At 38.3% G+C, this 17384-nt stretch overlaps 1 protein-coding gene and 1 long non-coding RNA gene across 3 annotated transcripts in view; both read right to left on the reverse strand.

Annotated features, from left to right (window-relative positions):
- Positions 1 to 404: 404 nt before the first annotated feature.
- Positions 405 to 2877, reverse strand: LOC121369445. Of its 2 annotated transcripts, none has more exons than XR_005957622.1 (4): positions 2722 to 2877; positions 1836 to 2015; positions 995 to 1121; positions 405 to 586 (listed from the first exon to the last, which is right to left on the reverse strand). It is a non-coding gene; the product is annotated as an uncharacterized LOC121369445 (long non-coding RNA). The 2 variants fall into 2 exon arrangements; XR_005957621.1 differs by lacking the exon at positions 2722 to 2877 and adding an exon at positions 2551 to 2703.
- A 9096-nt stretch (positions 2878 to 11973) lies between these two features.
- Positions 11974 to 17384, reverse strand: part of LOC121367288 (alkaline phosphatase, tissue-nonspecific isozyme-like) — a 34710-nt gene continuing 29299 nt past the window's right edge. Inside the window, exons 9-10 of the mRNA XM_041491400.1 lie at positions 14842 to 14961; positions 11974 to 12618 (exon numbers count right to left, since the gene is read on the reverse strand). Of these exons, the coding sequence (XP_041347334.1) occupies positions 12326 to 12618; positions 14842 to 14961 (413 nt within the window). The 3' untranslated portion in view covers positions 11974 to 12325. The remainder of the gene's footprint in view (positions 12619 to 14841; positions 14962 to 17384) is intronic.

Below are 17384 nucleotides of genomic sequence, written 5' to 3' on the forward strand. Positions count from 1 at the left end.
AGGCTGTATGCAATATATATGTAACCACTATATATAGCAATGAAATATATAAATCTACAGAAACCCTAAAAGTGATATTTTGTGAAAAGTCATATTTCCATTGTATTTTAGCTACAGTGAAACTATAGAAATCGTATTTGGTGTTCTTAGAGCAAACCAGTGCCCTAACAATTTGTTGATGGAATAAATGTAGATGCTTAAATTATCTCCTTTGAGCCGTCTGCTACATGGCTTTGCTGTCAAAATGAGTGGCATTCCAGTTGATAAACTTGATTCTTGGTTATCAGGTATTAATTTTGATTTAATAGCAACACAGAATGACCGATTTGATAAAGTAAATAATATGGATGTTGACAATGTTTTATAAGAACAGAAAAATTAAAATACAAAAATAGAAACAGAAAGAGACTTGAAAGTATTTAATGAATTTCTACATCTGGAAGGTGAACACAGAAAGCCAGAAGAAATTAAATATGATGCTCTCGATGCATATTTGGCCAAATTATTCATGTCTGTGAAGAAAACGGACGGCGACCAATACGAACCATGCTCCATCAAAAGTTACCAATCATCAATCGAGAGGTATCTAAAAGAAATGAAATATGGTGTGAGTTACCATGCGGTTTTCCAAATCAAGATATATTTTAAAAGCAAAACAAAAATATCTGAAATCAAAAGGAAAAGGAAGTGAACCTCATGCAGCAGATGAGACAACATATGTGGATATCAATCGAATGTATGAAGGAATACCTCTGGGTTTGGAATCACCTACGTGTCTTCTACATACCATGTGCATGATATGCACCCAATATGTTGACATGGAAACTGGGAAAGAAACCAGTAACTTATTGTGGGGGGAAATACAACTGAGGACAACAAAGACCCGTCCTGCGGACAATCCAAGGAACAGCCGAGATATTAAACAGCGAGCTTACAGAATATCTGACAATTCAACGAAACAGCCGAGATATTAAACCGCGAGCTTACAGCATACCTGACAATCCAGAAAGATGTCCAGTAGCAGTATACATGATGTACAGAGATCATCGTTCTTGTGAAATGCTACTTCCTGATGAACCTGTTTTTTCTCTCTCTGTGAACCACAGTAGGACGGCTACTTCCTATTGGTACAAGAAAAAGGCAATGGGGGTAAACACGCTGTATGGAATAATGAATAACATGAAAGATTGTTCTGACATAGAAGACAAAAACATTACACCATACAGGTATTTTTCTTTAAATTATATAATACAGTATTTAAAAAAAATATATTTTAAAAATAATAATTACATAAGTTATATATTTAATAATGACAAAATAAATTTTACCTTAATGTGATTTGGGGTAAATAATATACATTTAACAACAAAACAATGTTTTACGGATTTTGGTATAAATTAAGGAAATCAATACCGCGTTTTAAAATGACAAAATTTTAAATAGTAATGTTTACATCAAATTACTGCAATACTTTCAGCATGAGGAAACACAGGATCCAAACACTGACAGACCATGGTGTGGCTCCAAATGAAATTATTCAAATATCAGGTAGGCCTACATATAAATTAGATTTACAGTTGATGTACAGTATTTAATTAAGATTTTAGTTAAGAAAATTAAATCTGAAAATTTAACTATGTAAACATGGAAACAAATGTTATTTCATTCCATGCATCATTAAAAGGATATAATAAATATAACACCTGCCATTAAGCTTCCATATTTATGGGGGGGGGGGGGGGGGGGTTAATAACAGAAAATTATATATACAAAAACGTTAATTCTATTAAGAGTAATCGAAAATTAAACCTGATAAACAACATGAAATCTCTCACCTGTTATCGAAAATGGTTTTCTCACATCACTCGTTGCCTTAAAAATCGTATTCGAAAACCCCCATGAAATAGCCTCCATATATCGCGATACAAACATTGTCATAATTCCAATCCCTCGACACGAGACAACAGGGATCGATCCTACTGCTAATGGCATCGTGAGAGACATTTCACCTTGTACTGGAATAAAACACGACACAATCAAAGGTAAGTATTATTTATTAACAGAGGCGGGACATAGTCTAGTGGTAAAGCGCTCGATCACCGCCGGCGGGCCCAATGAGTGATTTCTCGTCCCTGCCAGTACACCACAGCTGGTATATCAATGACTGTGGTATGTGCTATCCTGCCAATGGGATGGTGCATATAAAAGATCGCTCGCTACTAATGGAAACATATAGCGGGTTTCCTCTCTATGACTATATGTCAGAATTGCCAAATATTTAACATCCAATAGCCGTTAAATGGCACTGGTTGGCACGAGACCCCCCCCCCCCCCCCCCCACACACACCCCCATCGACTTCATATCCTACACGACATCACGTCTGAAGCGAGCGCTTTACCCACTATAATAAGCTGGATATTGCTATTGTGTTACAATGACATCACGCAATTGTTTGATACTTGAACGATAAGTTTCGCTCCCACAGCCTAAACAACGATGTAAAACGTGTTTGGTACAGAAGGAAAAAAAACATCGAATTCATAACTTACACGACGTCGCGCTCTTCCCGCTAAGCTCAGTATTGCCATTACGTTACAATGACAAATGACGTCACGCAATTGTTTGATACTTGAACGATAAGTTTCGCTCCCACAGCCTAAACAACGATGTAAAACGTGTTTGGTACAGAAGGAAAAAAAAACATCGAATTCATAACTTACACGACGTCGCGCTCTTCCCACTAAGCTCAGTATTGCCATTATGTTACAATAACAAATGACGTCACGCATTTGTGTGACTGTTGAAAGAGAAGACGTGGCTTCAAGAGCATAAACGACGTTACAATCGTGGGGCACTAGTTGAGACGACAGGAAATCCTCGACTTCATATCCTACACGATATCGTGCTCTACCTGGGTAGAATATAGAGATTATTATACGAGCTTGTGTGTATCGTACTGATTTTATGAAATGAGTGTCAGGAGTTTTTTATTGGCCGAGCGAGAGCGAGGTTAATACATGGATCCTGATACGCTTTTCGTAAAATCAGCAGGCGCGGATCCAGGATTTTTAAATAGGGGGGGTGGGCGAGGGCGCGAAGCGCCCGAGAATCCTAGGGGGGGTCCCCGCGAAATTTTGAAATTTAAGTGGCCTGAAACGCGATTTCCTCGCATCTGAGTAACAAAATAGCTATATTAACGTATGTTTTTGGTATTGTCATACTGTTTTTGTTATCTTCAAAATTTCATAAACTCTGGTCTCTTCTTTTTTTTAAAGTTAAAGTGGTCATCTCTCCTTCCCATATTAGGCTGGTTTTCCGTTGACTGCGGCTGCCGGTAAATGGGAAGAAATATCGAAACACTTGTTTCAGTAATATAATTTTGAAATTTAAGTGGCCTGAAACGCGATTTCCTCGCATCTGAGTAACAAAATAGCTATATTAACGTATGTTTTTGGTATTGTCATACTGATTTTGTTATCTTCAAAATTTCATAAACTCTGGTCTCTTCTTTTTTTTAAAGTTAAAGTGGTCATCTCTCTCCCATATTAGGCTGGTTTTCCGTTGACTGCGGCTGCCGGTATTAGGGAAGAAATATCGAAACAGTTTTCCGTTATAATTTTGAAATTTAAGTGGCCTGAAACGCGATTTCGGCTCGGTAAATGGGTAAGAAATATCGATATTAACAGTTTTTGGTATTGTCAGTACTGTATTTTGTTATTGCTTTCTTTTTTTTAAAGTTAAAGTGGTCCTCTCCTTCCCATATTAGGCTGGTATCAACTGCCATAAATGGTATGTTTCAGTATATACTTGCTTTGCTAATCTGGGCCAATGAGTAACAGCCATGGCGTCTTGCTGCTAATCTGCGGAGTAGCCCCTGGCGTCGCGGCAGCGAGTTTCCTTTCTCATTGTTTTGTGGTCCTTGACCATATTTCTGACGCTATATAAACGTAAATAAAATGTGTTGAGTATATTGTTAAACAAAACATTTCTTTCTTTCTGCAACTGGTGTACTAGTATATTTCAGGTCACGTAAAATCGTCGTTGATATTGGTAAGTCATTCCTCTGTCGAAATCAACGAAAATTTGTAGGACCATACAATAGAGGTTTTTAGTATCCCAAGTGAATGTCATTTGTATTATTTATAATCCATTATTAGACCAAAATGAATATTCTAATCCGTGGATATTGGCTTCAATTAATTTCGTACGTACGAAAAAAATTGTTTTCAGAAAATAAAATGAAAGTTATCCTAGTACAAATATTAAAGCAGTCAGAAACATGTTTAATATACAGTCAGTAACATTTTATGCAGAAACATATATTTGTTATGTAATTACAATCATTAAAAAGTCTCTGTTGGTCGATACCATCTTAAAAATTGCAGCAAACTCAGGAATGTCCCTTTAAGACGATTTTCATGAACAAAATATAATTTAAAGACTCTTGGGAAATAAGTGCATTTTTGTGTAATTCCACTGTAGTGTATGCTATAGTTTAAAAATAATAATAACTTGACCCAAAAAATAGGTGGGGGGGGGGGGGGCCGGGCCCCTTGGGCCCCCCCAACTAAATCCGCGCCTGATCAGTACGATAAACACGCGAGTGTAATAATTTCTTTATTATCCATATTATTTTTATTTTTATTTTTATTTTATGAATAACAAGGGCTGTCTCAAAATGTTTTAACCACAACTAGAAGGAGACGACGAAATGATGTCAAAATTCACATACATGTAACGTCATTTCCCAAAATTACGTCATTACACTTGTTATTACATATGTGCTTCGTATGATTTTTATTACCTCCGTTATGTTGAACCATGTGCATTAAAAAAACGCCATTATGATACAATGATAAATGACGTCAACCAGTTGTTTGACTGTTGAAAGCAGCATTTGGGTTCCACAGCATAAACAACGATCAAAAAATCTTTGGGTACTGTTTGGGAAGAGAGAACTAAAATCGAATTCTCAACTTAAACGATGCGCCTTAAACGAGCGCTCTATCCACTCAGCTGATCAGAATATTGCAATTATGTTTAAATGACAAATGACGTCACACAATTGTTAAACACTATATACTTTATTATCAAATCAAATAGTTTATTTGTTCTAGGGCTGACTACCCAACTACAATGATTGGCGCGTTACATGTATATAACAAAATATAACACATATAATATTACACATGTACATGTGGTCATTAGCGAGTGTTTTTTTACCTCCTGCGGGCAGACTAGCCAAACTACTACTATTAGGACGGCACAAAATTTACGGCCCCTTTATCCAAAAAAACATTTATTAGTACACCAAAAAGGGTCAAAACAAAAGTAATTCAAATGTTGCAAAGTGCTAAAAGATTCTGTATATTATTACATTTAGCTATTTACTAATATAGTTAATCTCAGTCTGTCTGCAGGGGGTGGGGGGGGGGGGGGGGTGGGGGGGTATTATTACAGAATACGTCTCGAGCTCTCAAAGCAGAACAGACAAATTGACTAAATTTCCATTTACAAACATTACTTTTTGTGTACAAAACAAATATCATTTTAAGTCTGCTTCGTACACATCTGCATTTTTGTTTACATATATTTAATTCTTAAATCATTATACAATGTACATATCAATCTAATTAAAATTAGCTCCACAATTACATGTGAATCTAACACCAGCCAGTTGGAGCTCATGTCCACCAATCAAAACCTTACTTGCAGAATCATGCCAGTGATTTAAAACTAACAACACTGCGTAGTCCCCAGTGTCCAGGTAACATTTCGTCTGTAAATAATAATTTAAATATTGACCAATCACACTTCGCCTTTTATAACGTTATTTGGGAGCATACAAATTCTAAAAATATCGGGCGAGTCTATTTTAGTGGCCGCAGTACAGCGAACCATACCAATACGTACGGGGTGGGTATTCAGTCTTCAATTTTACATTAAAAATTATTTATTTATTTATAAAAAAACCCAACTAAACATGTTTTAAGGCATTCGTAATTCACACGAAACATGTCGTATATCCTCAGGATAATTCGGAATGTTTTCAAATTATTTTTAAATCACAGGCAGGATTCTGCAAGTAAGGTTTTGATTGGTGGACATGAGCTCCAACTGGCTGGTGTTAGATCCACATGTAATTGTGGAGCTAATTTTAATTACATTGTGTACATATAAACATAAAATGGAATTCATCTTCAACTGTGTCAAGACAAACTGGACCATTTCTAAGACTATATCCAAATCGTGGACTTAAATGATATATATACTTTATTGGCCGTACGTAGACATACAGTTCATAGACATTACAAATATTAACGGTTGACACATACCTACAGTCGCGCGTCGGCATTAATCGGTATGTATGTACACGGCAGAGACGCGACGTCTAATCTTCAGTTTTGCTCCGATTAGACAGTTGTGTCGGCTCGTGAATGCAGGATCACATTTTCAGAACTACTACCGAGTCGACAGTCCAGTCGGCGTTAGTCGACAGGTGTACGCCAAGCATTAATAATATTATACATAATCATTAAAAGGAAAAAAAGGTTTATACTGTATGGAAAATAGTGAACATATCGAATATAAAATATAGTAATAATTATCAGTATAATAAAAAATATTTATTATATACATAGCAATGAAATATATAGATCTACAGAAACTATATAAGTGATATTCGGTGAAAAGTAATTTTTTTCTCTGTATCAGTGAAAATATAGAAATCGTATTTATATTTGTGTAAACATTCATGAATCAGTTAACTCTTTTGTAAATTACTACGAATTTAAGTTTGATGATTACCAAAGAAAGAAATGTTTTATTTAACGACGCACTCAACACATTTTATTTATGGTTATATGGCGTCGGACATATGGTTAAGGACCACACAGATATTGAGAGGAAACCCGCTGTCGCCACTACATGGGCTACTCTTTCCGATTAGCAGCAAGGGATCTTTTATTTGCGCTTCCCACAGGCAGGATAGCACAAACCATGACCTTTGTTGAACCAGTTATGGAATCACTGGTCGGTGCAAGTGGTTTACACCTACCCATTGAGCCTTGCGGAGCACTCACTCAGGGTTTGGAGTCGGTATCTGGATTAAAAATCCCATGCCTCGACTGGGATCCGAACCCAGTACCTACCAGCCTGTTGACCGATGGCCTAACCACGACGCCACCGAGGCCGGTCTGATGATTACCAATGCATCTGGTCGTATTTGAAATATAAATTAATTTAATTTAAACAAATGTATCTATAAAAATGGATATGAAGTGCAATTACGATAAAATATCGAAAACTGATTGAATACGAAGCTAAATAATGATGACAACATGTCCTGTCATTGAGTGTAACTTTTTCAACTTGCCGTTCAATTCGTGTTGTTTTTGTGTGCTTTTCGGGAGGATCGTTTTGTCAGCTATGTTTGCACAGCAGTACTATTAAGTAATTATTAATTTAATAATTAAATAAAGATACGTTTTATTCGCATTTCTTTTTAAAATTCCATGGTCAAGTAAATTTTCAACAAAAGTTCAGCCGGATGAAATACATCATGGCGTTACGTGTTTTCGATAGGATCAGCTTAAGCTATTAACCAAAAAGAGAAAGATATTGCCTTTCTACAGTGACGATAACACATTTTAGAGTAAAATAGTGAACTTTTCACTCTAAAATGTGTTATCGTCACTGAGTGACTGTAACACTTTATTTTACTGATATTTTAAGATATTTCACTAAATGTTATATAATAAATAGAGAATACTAAACGAGTCCCCGTGAGAGACCGTTTATATTACAACGAGTGTGTTTTCGATCGTACATCACGAGCGGAAGCGAGTGATGTACGATCGACAACACATGAGTTGTAATATAAACGGTCTCTCACGGGGACGAGTATAGTATTCTATTTATTACAACGCGCTACATTATTAATTTGAGTCGCTAAATATATTTTTTTGTCTCTCACTAAACAGGACACTGAACGTAAACAAAACAGCGGAGTGATGCAGAGCGCATAACCCTTCTTTGCCTATGCACTCTTTTTATACTATTAAAGTATTTATGCTTTCGCAATGTCATAGAGTCCCTCCATCCCAAAAATAAAAATAATTAAAACAAATAACACACACTAGTAGTAAACAGAATATTAGTTTAATAAACTATAATATAACAATCACTATTCAAAGTCCATCATTGAGTTTTTTGCAAAACGTTTAAACTTTCAAACTTGAAGCGCGTGGGTCTCAGTGTCACGTGTGAGTTTTCGACGTTTGGGCTTGCTTTCAGGAGATTCAGTTTCATCGCTATTGTGTTTACAAAAGTTAATATTTATGGTTCCACCATATATTGGAGCAGAAAAAATTGAAGACAATTTGCCAAGAAGATTTGTAGAAGATGTAGTACAAGAATCAATCATTTTCGTTGAAGTTGTGTCTGTCGAGTGCATTTCCAAAGCACGTGACTGGTGGTCCGATACCGTGTTACTGAGAATATGACTAATTTCACGGTGCTGTGTTGTGGAAATGTGGCTGTAGTTGTTGAAGTTACCCGTCCCCTCTCCTGACCATCGATTTTAACGTAGTCGTTTACACAGATGTGGCTAGAGTGTGCCATTTTAACGCTGCGAAGACACGTAAGCGACAGCAGACGTGAAACATTTCTTTTCAAATATTTTTGTTTATTTATTTAATAATGTAAACTATTCTTGTTTCATAACGAAAAACAAAGTTTTATATGTAAAATGTATTTTTTATTTTTTTATTTTATTTTATTAATTGCATCTAGCCATGAACGTAAAGTTTTAATGGCATGTTGTTTATGAATGAATTAAAGTAGTTCCGTGGATCATGTGATCGGAGGTCATGAAATCTCAAAAAGCATATCTCACATTGTGGGATATGAAAAATCTCTCACGGGTATCTCTGTCACCGCGCTGTAATAAATCAATATATCGCACCGTACGCGTCCGTTTATGATACAACTTTAGGAAATAGCTAAGGGTCTCCTTTTTCCCGCCGGAACACAAACATTAAGAGTATATGTCTGAAGTTGTACAGACAAAAGAATAACCTTTATTGCACAAGGTGTTACAGAACACGTATAGCAATACAAAAGTAAGTAAGTTGACTGAAGACACTGAACACTGGAGCACTATAGCAGCGATTGGCGTCTCTGCATTGCAAATGGACAAATCTTTCTAAATTTAATCTTTCTAATCTTTCTAAATTTAATTTTAGGATTATCACACTAGTATATAACACTTGTCGATATTTGGCAATCTATTGTAAATTCTATTTAAATACATTTGTCGTAAATAGTGATAAAAGTGATATTCATTTTCTATAAAATGCATATGACAAAATTTGCGTAATCTCTGGACATAAGGTATATTATGGTATCTATCAGTTTTAGCATAACCGCAGTTTGGTTATCGAACTATTTAAATGCGATGTTAAAATAAAGATCAATTTTTTTCCGCACTCAAAACGCTGTTTGAACTCATTAAAATACTTTGGAAATATGATGGTGTTGATCATTCCATTCTTACAACTATTGGTCCATCATACGCTGTTTAATATATGGTAAACAATTTAATCCATCACATGAAATACTATTGTTCGCATCTTCTTGTAAAATATTATAAACGTGGAACACAATGGAGTTTCTATACTAACGGAAACCCTTATATGCCGCACTTTCCAATCGCACCAAATGTCCATCCCACCGTAGCCAGAAAACAAAATTCATATAAGATTTGAGTGCTCTCCATCCTGAATGTGGTGGTCCACCAATATAGCATCATGGTTACGCCAAAGAACACCTAATACAGAACAGAACTTTATTACACCCAGGACAACAAAAGTAATAATTATTACATGCGGCCGTAACTAGCTAAACGCGAAATTAGCGTTCATCCATTGACTTTTCTTTAGGGAGAGGGATGCCACTAAGTGGCGAAGCCACACCAAAGATCGAGAAACGTGCTGTCTTGTATGTTGGACGTATGTAGCGGCAGCGGGTTTCGTTTCTCGCTCTCGATCAGGTAACATACTGTAAAATGTGCTAAGTTGCCGATAAACGTCCATGAATACAACACGTGTACTACATATACGCCACCAGCCCGCCAAACGGTTTGGGCAGAACTAGAAAAATGAATACGAATGTCGACACCAAGATGATGACTGTCGTCTGCCTTTCGGCTTGGCTGATCTTCCTGAAGTTCCTGATGGAGTTTGCCAAGACCTCCTGACAACCATGTCGCTGGATGATGACGATGAGGTTGACGTTGAGCACCAGGCACGACAGTAGAGGGATGTAGACTAAGATGACCTCGCCTATCACGTGAACACTCACGAACACGTCTCGGTGATGTTCGTAGAATGACGAAGGACTCAGTCTGTAGTGTGTATGATTCCCTGCCGGACTGAATCTCACGATGTAGACGTGATACGCCGCACAGATGACAAATATTAAACCGCATTCAATGAACGGCTTCTGTATGCGTCTGAAATACTTCGACCTCAGCGGAAAGGCCACTGCTAAAAGCCGCTTCGCTGCAACGAAGAGGATCAGATAGTACGTGGTTCTCCCGAACACCGCCGATGCGTAGATCGCCAGGTACTTGGTCACGCTGAGGTAGACGTACGAATACACCGACTCCATCCCAAGAACGAAGTCGACAGTTCGCGCGATCATCTGGATGACGATGACGAAGAGTTCGGCCACGCTGAGACACACGAGGATGATGGAGGAGGGACACTTGAGCTGGGGGCTGCTGAAGATGATGATGTTTACGGAGTTCATCACCATCCCGACTAGCGGCAGCACCAGCATGACGCAGCCCGTGATGAACTTCACCTTCTGGTACTGAGACCTCGAGATGACGCTTGTGTCGATTAGAGGCAGTCGCCGAGCTGCGAGCGTCGTCCGGGCTGGACGCGAGGTTGACATGGAGTCCGTTTGAGGTAAATCGTCTTCTGACGTCGAAGAAAAGTCCTCGTCCACGCTAGGCACATGTTTGTCGCTGTGAGTGACGTTATCAGGAACAGACATCACAGAACTGTCAGGTTTTGGTGTAGGTTGTGATACATCACTCTCTTTCAGATCTTCAGTGGATATTGTCAAAGTACTCTCCTCTGCTTTATATTGTGCTACAGTAAACACTTCATCAGAAATCGTCACACGTCTCTCTCCGTTTGCTAACACTCTTATTAGTATCACTCCTGACACAAGCAAGCCTCCCAAACATAACATCTTTATGCTTAAATTAATGACAAATGTGGGGGTTTTTTCCCTTTTTATTTAGCGATGACAAAATAGACCAAATAATAATATAAGTTTTGAGATCGTATATATATATGCATGATATAGACCACGTGACCATATTTTATAATGTGAACTTGAACTGTTATGGCATTATTTTGCTAATTTACTAATTGCATATAGCTCACAGACTTAGATTTTAGTATAAATAAATCTACCATTTATGTTTTCGAAACAAATACTTTTTGTTTAGTAATCTTACTGCATACTAATGTTGTGTGGGATATGGTTTATGTTTCTTTAAAACACTGTTGATAACAAAGAGATACATTGATTTTGTATATCGCGAACATATTACATATATCAAAGTAGACAAGCTAATGCACTGACCAAAACTACAGCATAGAACATACTTGCTCAGTTCCGTTTAGATTGACCATCTATGCCAGTGCTCTTTAGCAGATTAACATAAAGCTGAAAACAAGGTTTTTATGTTCATTAGAGCCGGTTTCAATTGTGTTTTTTTGCCATGTTGTTACAAGATACAGATAATATGGCATCAAGCACAACGACGGAAACATATTCTTGAAGATTATAGATATGTTTACTAGGATAGTCTCTGGATATTTCTGGTTTTACATTTAATGCCCATTTAATATCAGATTTCTTCACATACACACAAGAAGGAAGGAAACCTCCAGTAGAGTTCGAAGTATATTTAATTCTAAAACGATATCCAAATCGATATCTAAAACGATATTTTGTTTTATGAAAAATAATAAAAACTTTTTTTTATTTTTATAAAACCCGCAACAACACCAGTGTCCTTTAAACATAACCATAGCAATGCATTTTGTCTTACATACGCAATTTGAGTTACTGGTATACACTCTATTGACTATGTTTGGGCAAGTTAAACTTCTAACACTGTGTATAATGTGATTGATTAACAGTTTGCGACAGTTCGAATCAAAAGAAAAGAAACGATAAGAATAATTGGAAACTGTTAAAACGGCCTTGCTTATTATTTCAGAATAGATTTCCACAGTTGGTCTACTGTGAGCTGCATAGCAGCGTGTAGAAAAACGAAATAAAGAACACGACGACGGTGGACGTTGTTGCTGACGCTGTGTTCAGTGGACACGGCGGGTAGACGGGTTTGTTGCAGTGGTCCTTGTTAGCGCCGACACATGAGGCGTAGGCCATGACGTGGTATACGTAGTTGCTTTCGTGCACGCCGTGAAACAGGTGCGACAGCGGACCACGTGCGTAGATGGCGACGTCCTCGCCGCCGTGCGTCTCCCACGGCATCCCTACGGCCACAGTCTGCTGGTAGTCGACGTCCGCTGGAAAACAACATACAAACAGTTTTAAAGTCGCAGCGGCTGTTTCAATCGGTTGAAACAAGACACTAAGTTTGGTTGATTAGTGGTCTATCCAGGCGCTCTGTGGGTCCGAACATTTGGCCCATTACCAAAAGAAAATGATACTGAAAAGTTCCATTATATATGTATGTATGGTTTAATAAATTAATTTAACAGTTTTGTACTATGGCCTTATAAAATATCCCAAGTATAATTTACTCATGCTGATCAGACATGGCACCCTGACCCTGACAAAAATTCCGGAGGAAACCCGACAGCAGCCCCTTGAAATTATGTTCCGGTTAAATACGTATTTACTGACGGTTTTCTTTCTGTAGTGTGTGTATTAGTGATAAATATATTTTATCAGGGAACTCGAAAATGAATGATGTAAAGTTATTTAATGTCAAATATAGGATTGTTGTTGCATTTCAGCGGAATCTTTTGTTGACAGAAATTGCGCGGTATCGATATAGATTGGTCTCTGACGGTAAGAGAGCGTGATAACTGTCCAAATGTACGTCTAGCTCTCTTACCGTCAGAGTACACGTGCTACCTAACTGGAATAGACCTATTCAATAGCTTAGTGTGTCCCGGTGCCTGTTTCACTGCCCCTTAGCTATGTTAGGATAGGTAGTACTTTAAAAGTTACAGTTTGTACCACTAGAGCACATTGATTTATTAATCATCGGCTACTGAATGTCAAACATTTAGTAATTTTAACATATAGTTTTAGAGAAAACTGGCTATATTTTTGAATTAATAGCAAGATATATTTTATATGCATCATCTCGGAGACAGAATAAAACATACAATGTACCACGGCCTTTAATATACCAGTCGTGGTGTACTGATTGTACTGATTGGAACGAGGAATAGCCCAATGGGCCCACCAACGGGGATCGATGCTAGACCGACCGCACATCAGCGCTTTACCACTGGGCTAGTTGTAATCCATGTAAAACGCCATAGTGATTCCTTTGAAGCCTTATATAGCTGTTATGGCCCGATCACACTGGCCCGAATGCCATTCCGTTTGTTTTCCGAATAGGAATTTGGGTGTTCGGGGAGCGAACGGATCATATTCGGGAAGCATTCGGTGTGTTCTAGGAGCATACTGGCTGTTCAGCTCCGTACGGATGCATACGGAACGGCATTCGGTAGCTCCAAAAATGTGTTGTGCATGTTCAAATTAATTTTCATCGACCATCCGAATGTGGCGTCCATGTGATTCGGGAAGTATTCGGGAAGCATTCTAGGAGTATACGGCATGTACGGAAAACGTTCGGGAAGCATGCGTCTAGTTCTTGGTGCATTCGGAATGAAAATTTGGAGGTGCTGGGTTCCGTATGCTTTCCGAACACCCCGAATGGACATAGAACATGACGAACCCTTTTCGAACGCTTTTTGAACCCTTGCGGAAAGCATGCGGAAAGAGTTCGGTCCAGTTTAGGTCGATTTGCCGTGTTCTGAAAAAATTCGGAAAGCATACGGAAAGCGTTTGGAAAGGAAACCTTTCGAAGTCAACATGCGGGAAGTATTCGGTCTATTCTGAAAGCATTCTGAAAGCATACTGAAAACATTCGGAAAACAAACGGAAAGCATTCGGTGATACATTGGGGAAAACACATTCGGAGGGACATTCGACCAGTTTAAAAATCACACCACTTTCGTATACGGAAAACAAACGTAAGCTCATTCGGGCCAGTGTGATCGGGCCATTAGATAGTAATGCAAATAAGAATAAACGTTGTTATCCATATTCCGGGCCAAAATCAGCCTGTCCTCTTACAAACTGGAAGTCCGCACCCCTATATCCCACAGACAGGGAAGCATATACCACGACCTGTGGTATGATTAAGAGTACTATGCACCTTTAAAGTCGCATACCCTAGTTTCAACCTGTGAAAATGGACGGAAAGTTTAGTTAATCCAATAAACCTGCAACACAGAGAAAAGCTAAAGTCTGTCTAAAAATATCTAGACCGTGTCTCTATAACTTTTACTTCTCAAACGAATGTGCACTTTTAGAATTATGAAAAATCCATTTTGAGGTATTGCAAAAACCTGGATGACCAGAACTTCTAAATAATAAAATGTAAGTACTTCTAATTGAAATGATCAAAAACGGCTTTAATAGTGAAAAATACGTGGTAGTGTTTAAAAACTAGGCCCTGTCACTTTAAGGATGCGCTGGGTACTTACTTGTGTCAACTTTTGAAAAATCCTGCCTCGAGTAGTTGGCGGGGCCGTTCCCATACACCAGCGTCGTGTATTTACCGCCGTCGTAGGGAGCCTCGTCTGCTGGCATGATGTCAACGACACCTGGGTCAAACAAAATATCAGCAAATATTTTATAATAAAGAAAGAACACTGTAGTATAGCCCACTGTCTGTTCTGTAATTCCATTCCAAAAATTGGAAATGTATGTATGTATGTATGTATTGACTCTGAAAATACTGAAAATAATTTAAAACGCCTGGGCTGTTTGGACTACCGTTACTCTGTGTTTATATATATATATATATACACGCATCAGGCAGTCAATGAGGAGGCGTTGCCTTGCAGTTGTGGGTACAACCTGTGATTTCATCAGATGACCCTGCTTGTGAATTACCATTTTGCTCTGGGCGCATCGAACAGATTTTTGACTCCTCTTCTTTCTTTGGACGTCATACAATTAAAACTACATTATTTAACACGTTCTTCCGTCAGGAGAGAGAGAGAGAGAGAGAGAGAGAGAGAGAGAGAGAGAGAGAGAGAGAGAGTTTTTCGGTATCGCCAATATCATATATTAGGAATACAAATCGTATTAAGCGGGCCTCTGGCTCATATACTTTGATTACCCCTGGATATGACACGATATATACATACACACACATACACATACATACATACATACACACATACACACACACATACATACACACACACACACACACACACATGCATACATACACACATACACATACATACACACATACATACACACACACACACATATATACATACATACATACACACACACACATATATACATACATACACACACATACATAACCCCAACACACATACATACATACACACACACATACATACATACATACACACACACATACATCAATACACACACACACATATAAATACACACACACATACACACATACATATATACATACACTTACATATGTATTACATATGCATTACATATATACAAAAACTTAGACTTCGATCGTGCTCAATTTACTGCTATCAAGTGGGGAAGAAAAAACTACAAAACAAAATTAACCGATTCTAGTCTGTCGGAATTTTCCCGTTATCTTTCGGACCTTCTCCCCAACACAGAGAATAGTGTGGGTAGTTCTTGTCAAACTACTACTCCTCTGCCACAAAGACAAAAACGAGCACGATCCCCACGTGGTTGAACAACCCCTTCCAACGGTCCTGACCTTAAGGCAACACCCCCTAACACCATTGCCAAAAGGTCCACTGCACCTCACCTAACACCACTGCCTAACTCACCACCCACCCCACCTATCCCATCTAACTCATGTAGTTCAACCTCGTCTGGTCTGAACTTCTTTTGCTGACAATAAAGTTCCCACCGCCCCGAATCGCAACTCCTGGCGGGATACCAATTTTCGACAAACAAAATTCTATCAATTTCGGCACAACGTTTCGGACAAATCTCAATGGCGCCTTCCAGAAATTAAGAAAAAAACTCTTCTTTTTGGCTCATCAAATCTCTCCAGAATTAATTTGGACACGCCTCCTGAGGTGCAAGTAGAATGTTACCAGGCGCCAATTTTAATCATTTTCGGACCATGGCCTCAAATTATAAGGGCAAGTCTCAAACCCGAAACCATTGTTCTTAACATTGGTATAAACTCAAAAGATCAAAATCCAACCAGTGCAATAAATCAGTTGCGACCAACATGATAAGCCTCGATTCGGAAATGTTTTCCCTAGGTCAAAAATACTTTTTATCGAGCTTAACTTTTCGGACAGACTTTTGGCTAGTCAAAAAACCTGCCTCAACCAAATAAAAATTTGGCTGCAAAAACAATGAGGAACATTACAAATTATACCTGCGCATTCACGCGTGTGATTTGTGAGGTTGGGCAGGACAACACATTCACTGGACAGAAACAACCTGCCAATAACTTTATCGCAGTTGGATGAGGTACTTAAATTTAAAACTAAGGGCCGGGAAAGGGTAATGTCCACTCCGTGATTTAGGAAGGACAAGGAACTAACATTGTTACCTAATGGTTGGACACTAACCTTCTAACATCCGCCTGAAAAAGCCGATTACTGGACAGGGGTTTGAATTTTGTTCCCACACCCCAACCAAAAACAGGCTTAGAGGCTAAACTTGACAAGGTGTGTATGGATACGGCACGTTTTTGACCACAATAATGAAACTGGCCGACTATTTTCGGCGTTCAAATGTGAGAGGGAAAAAATCCCATTCACGGAAACAACTCCCGGCTGGTGACCCCCAAACTCTAGTGTAGATCCTGAAATCATTTAAAAGTTCATAAAAGGATAGTGGAAAAAGTGGGGGGGGTGGTGGTGATATGAAAGTTTAACACAAATCAGCAAAATCTTTCTGTCATGGAACGTCGTGCTATCACCAAACTACGCAAAAAACCGCAAAATTGTTATAAAACCTGGAGATAAAGGGTCAGCCACTGTATGCTATCAAGGGAGAGCACTATATCCGGAGCCCATCGACCAGCCTTAAT

The sequence above is a fragment of the Gigantopelta aegis genome, chromosome 3 (assembly GCF_016097555.1).
Source record: "Gigantopelta aegis isolate Gae_Host chromosome 3, Gae_host_genome, whole genome shotgun sequence".
Taxonomy (NCBI): Eukaryota; Metazoa; Mollusca; class Gastropoda; order Neomphalida; family Peltospiridae; genus Gigantopelta; species Gigantopelta aegis.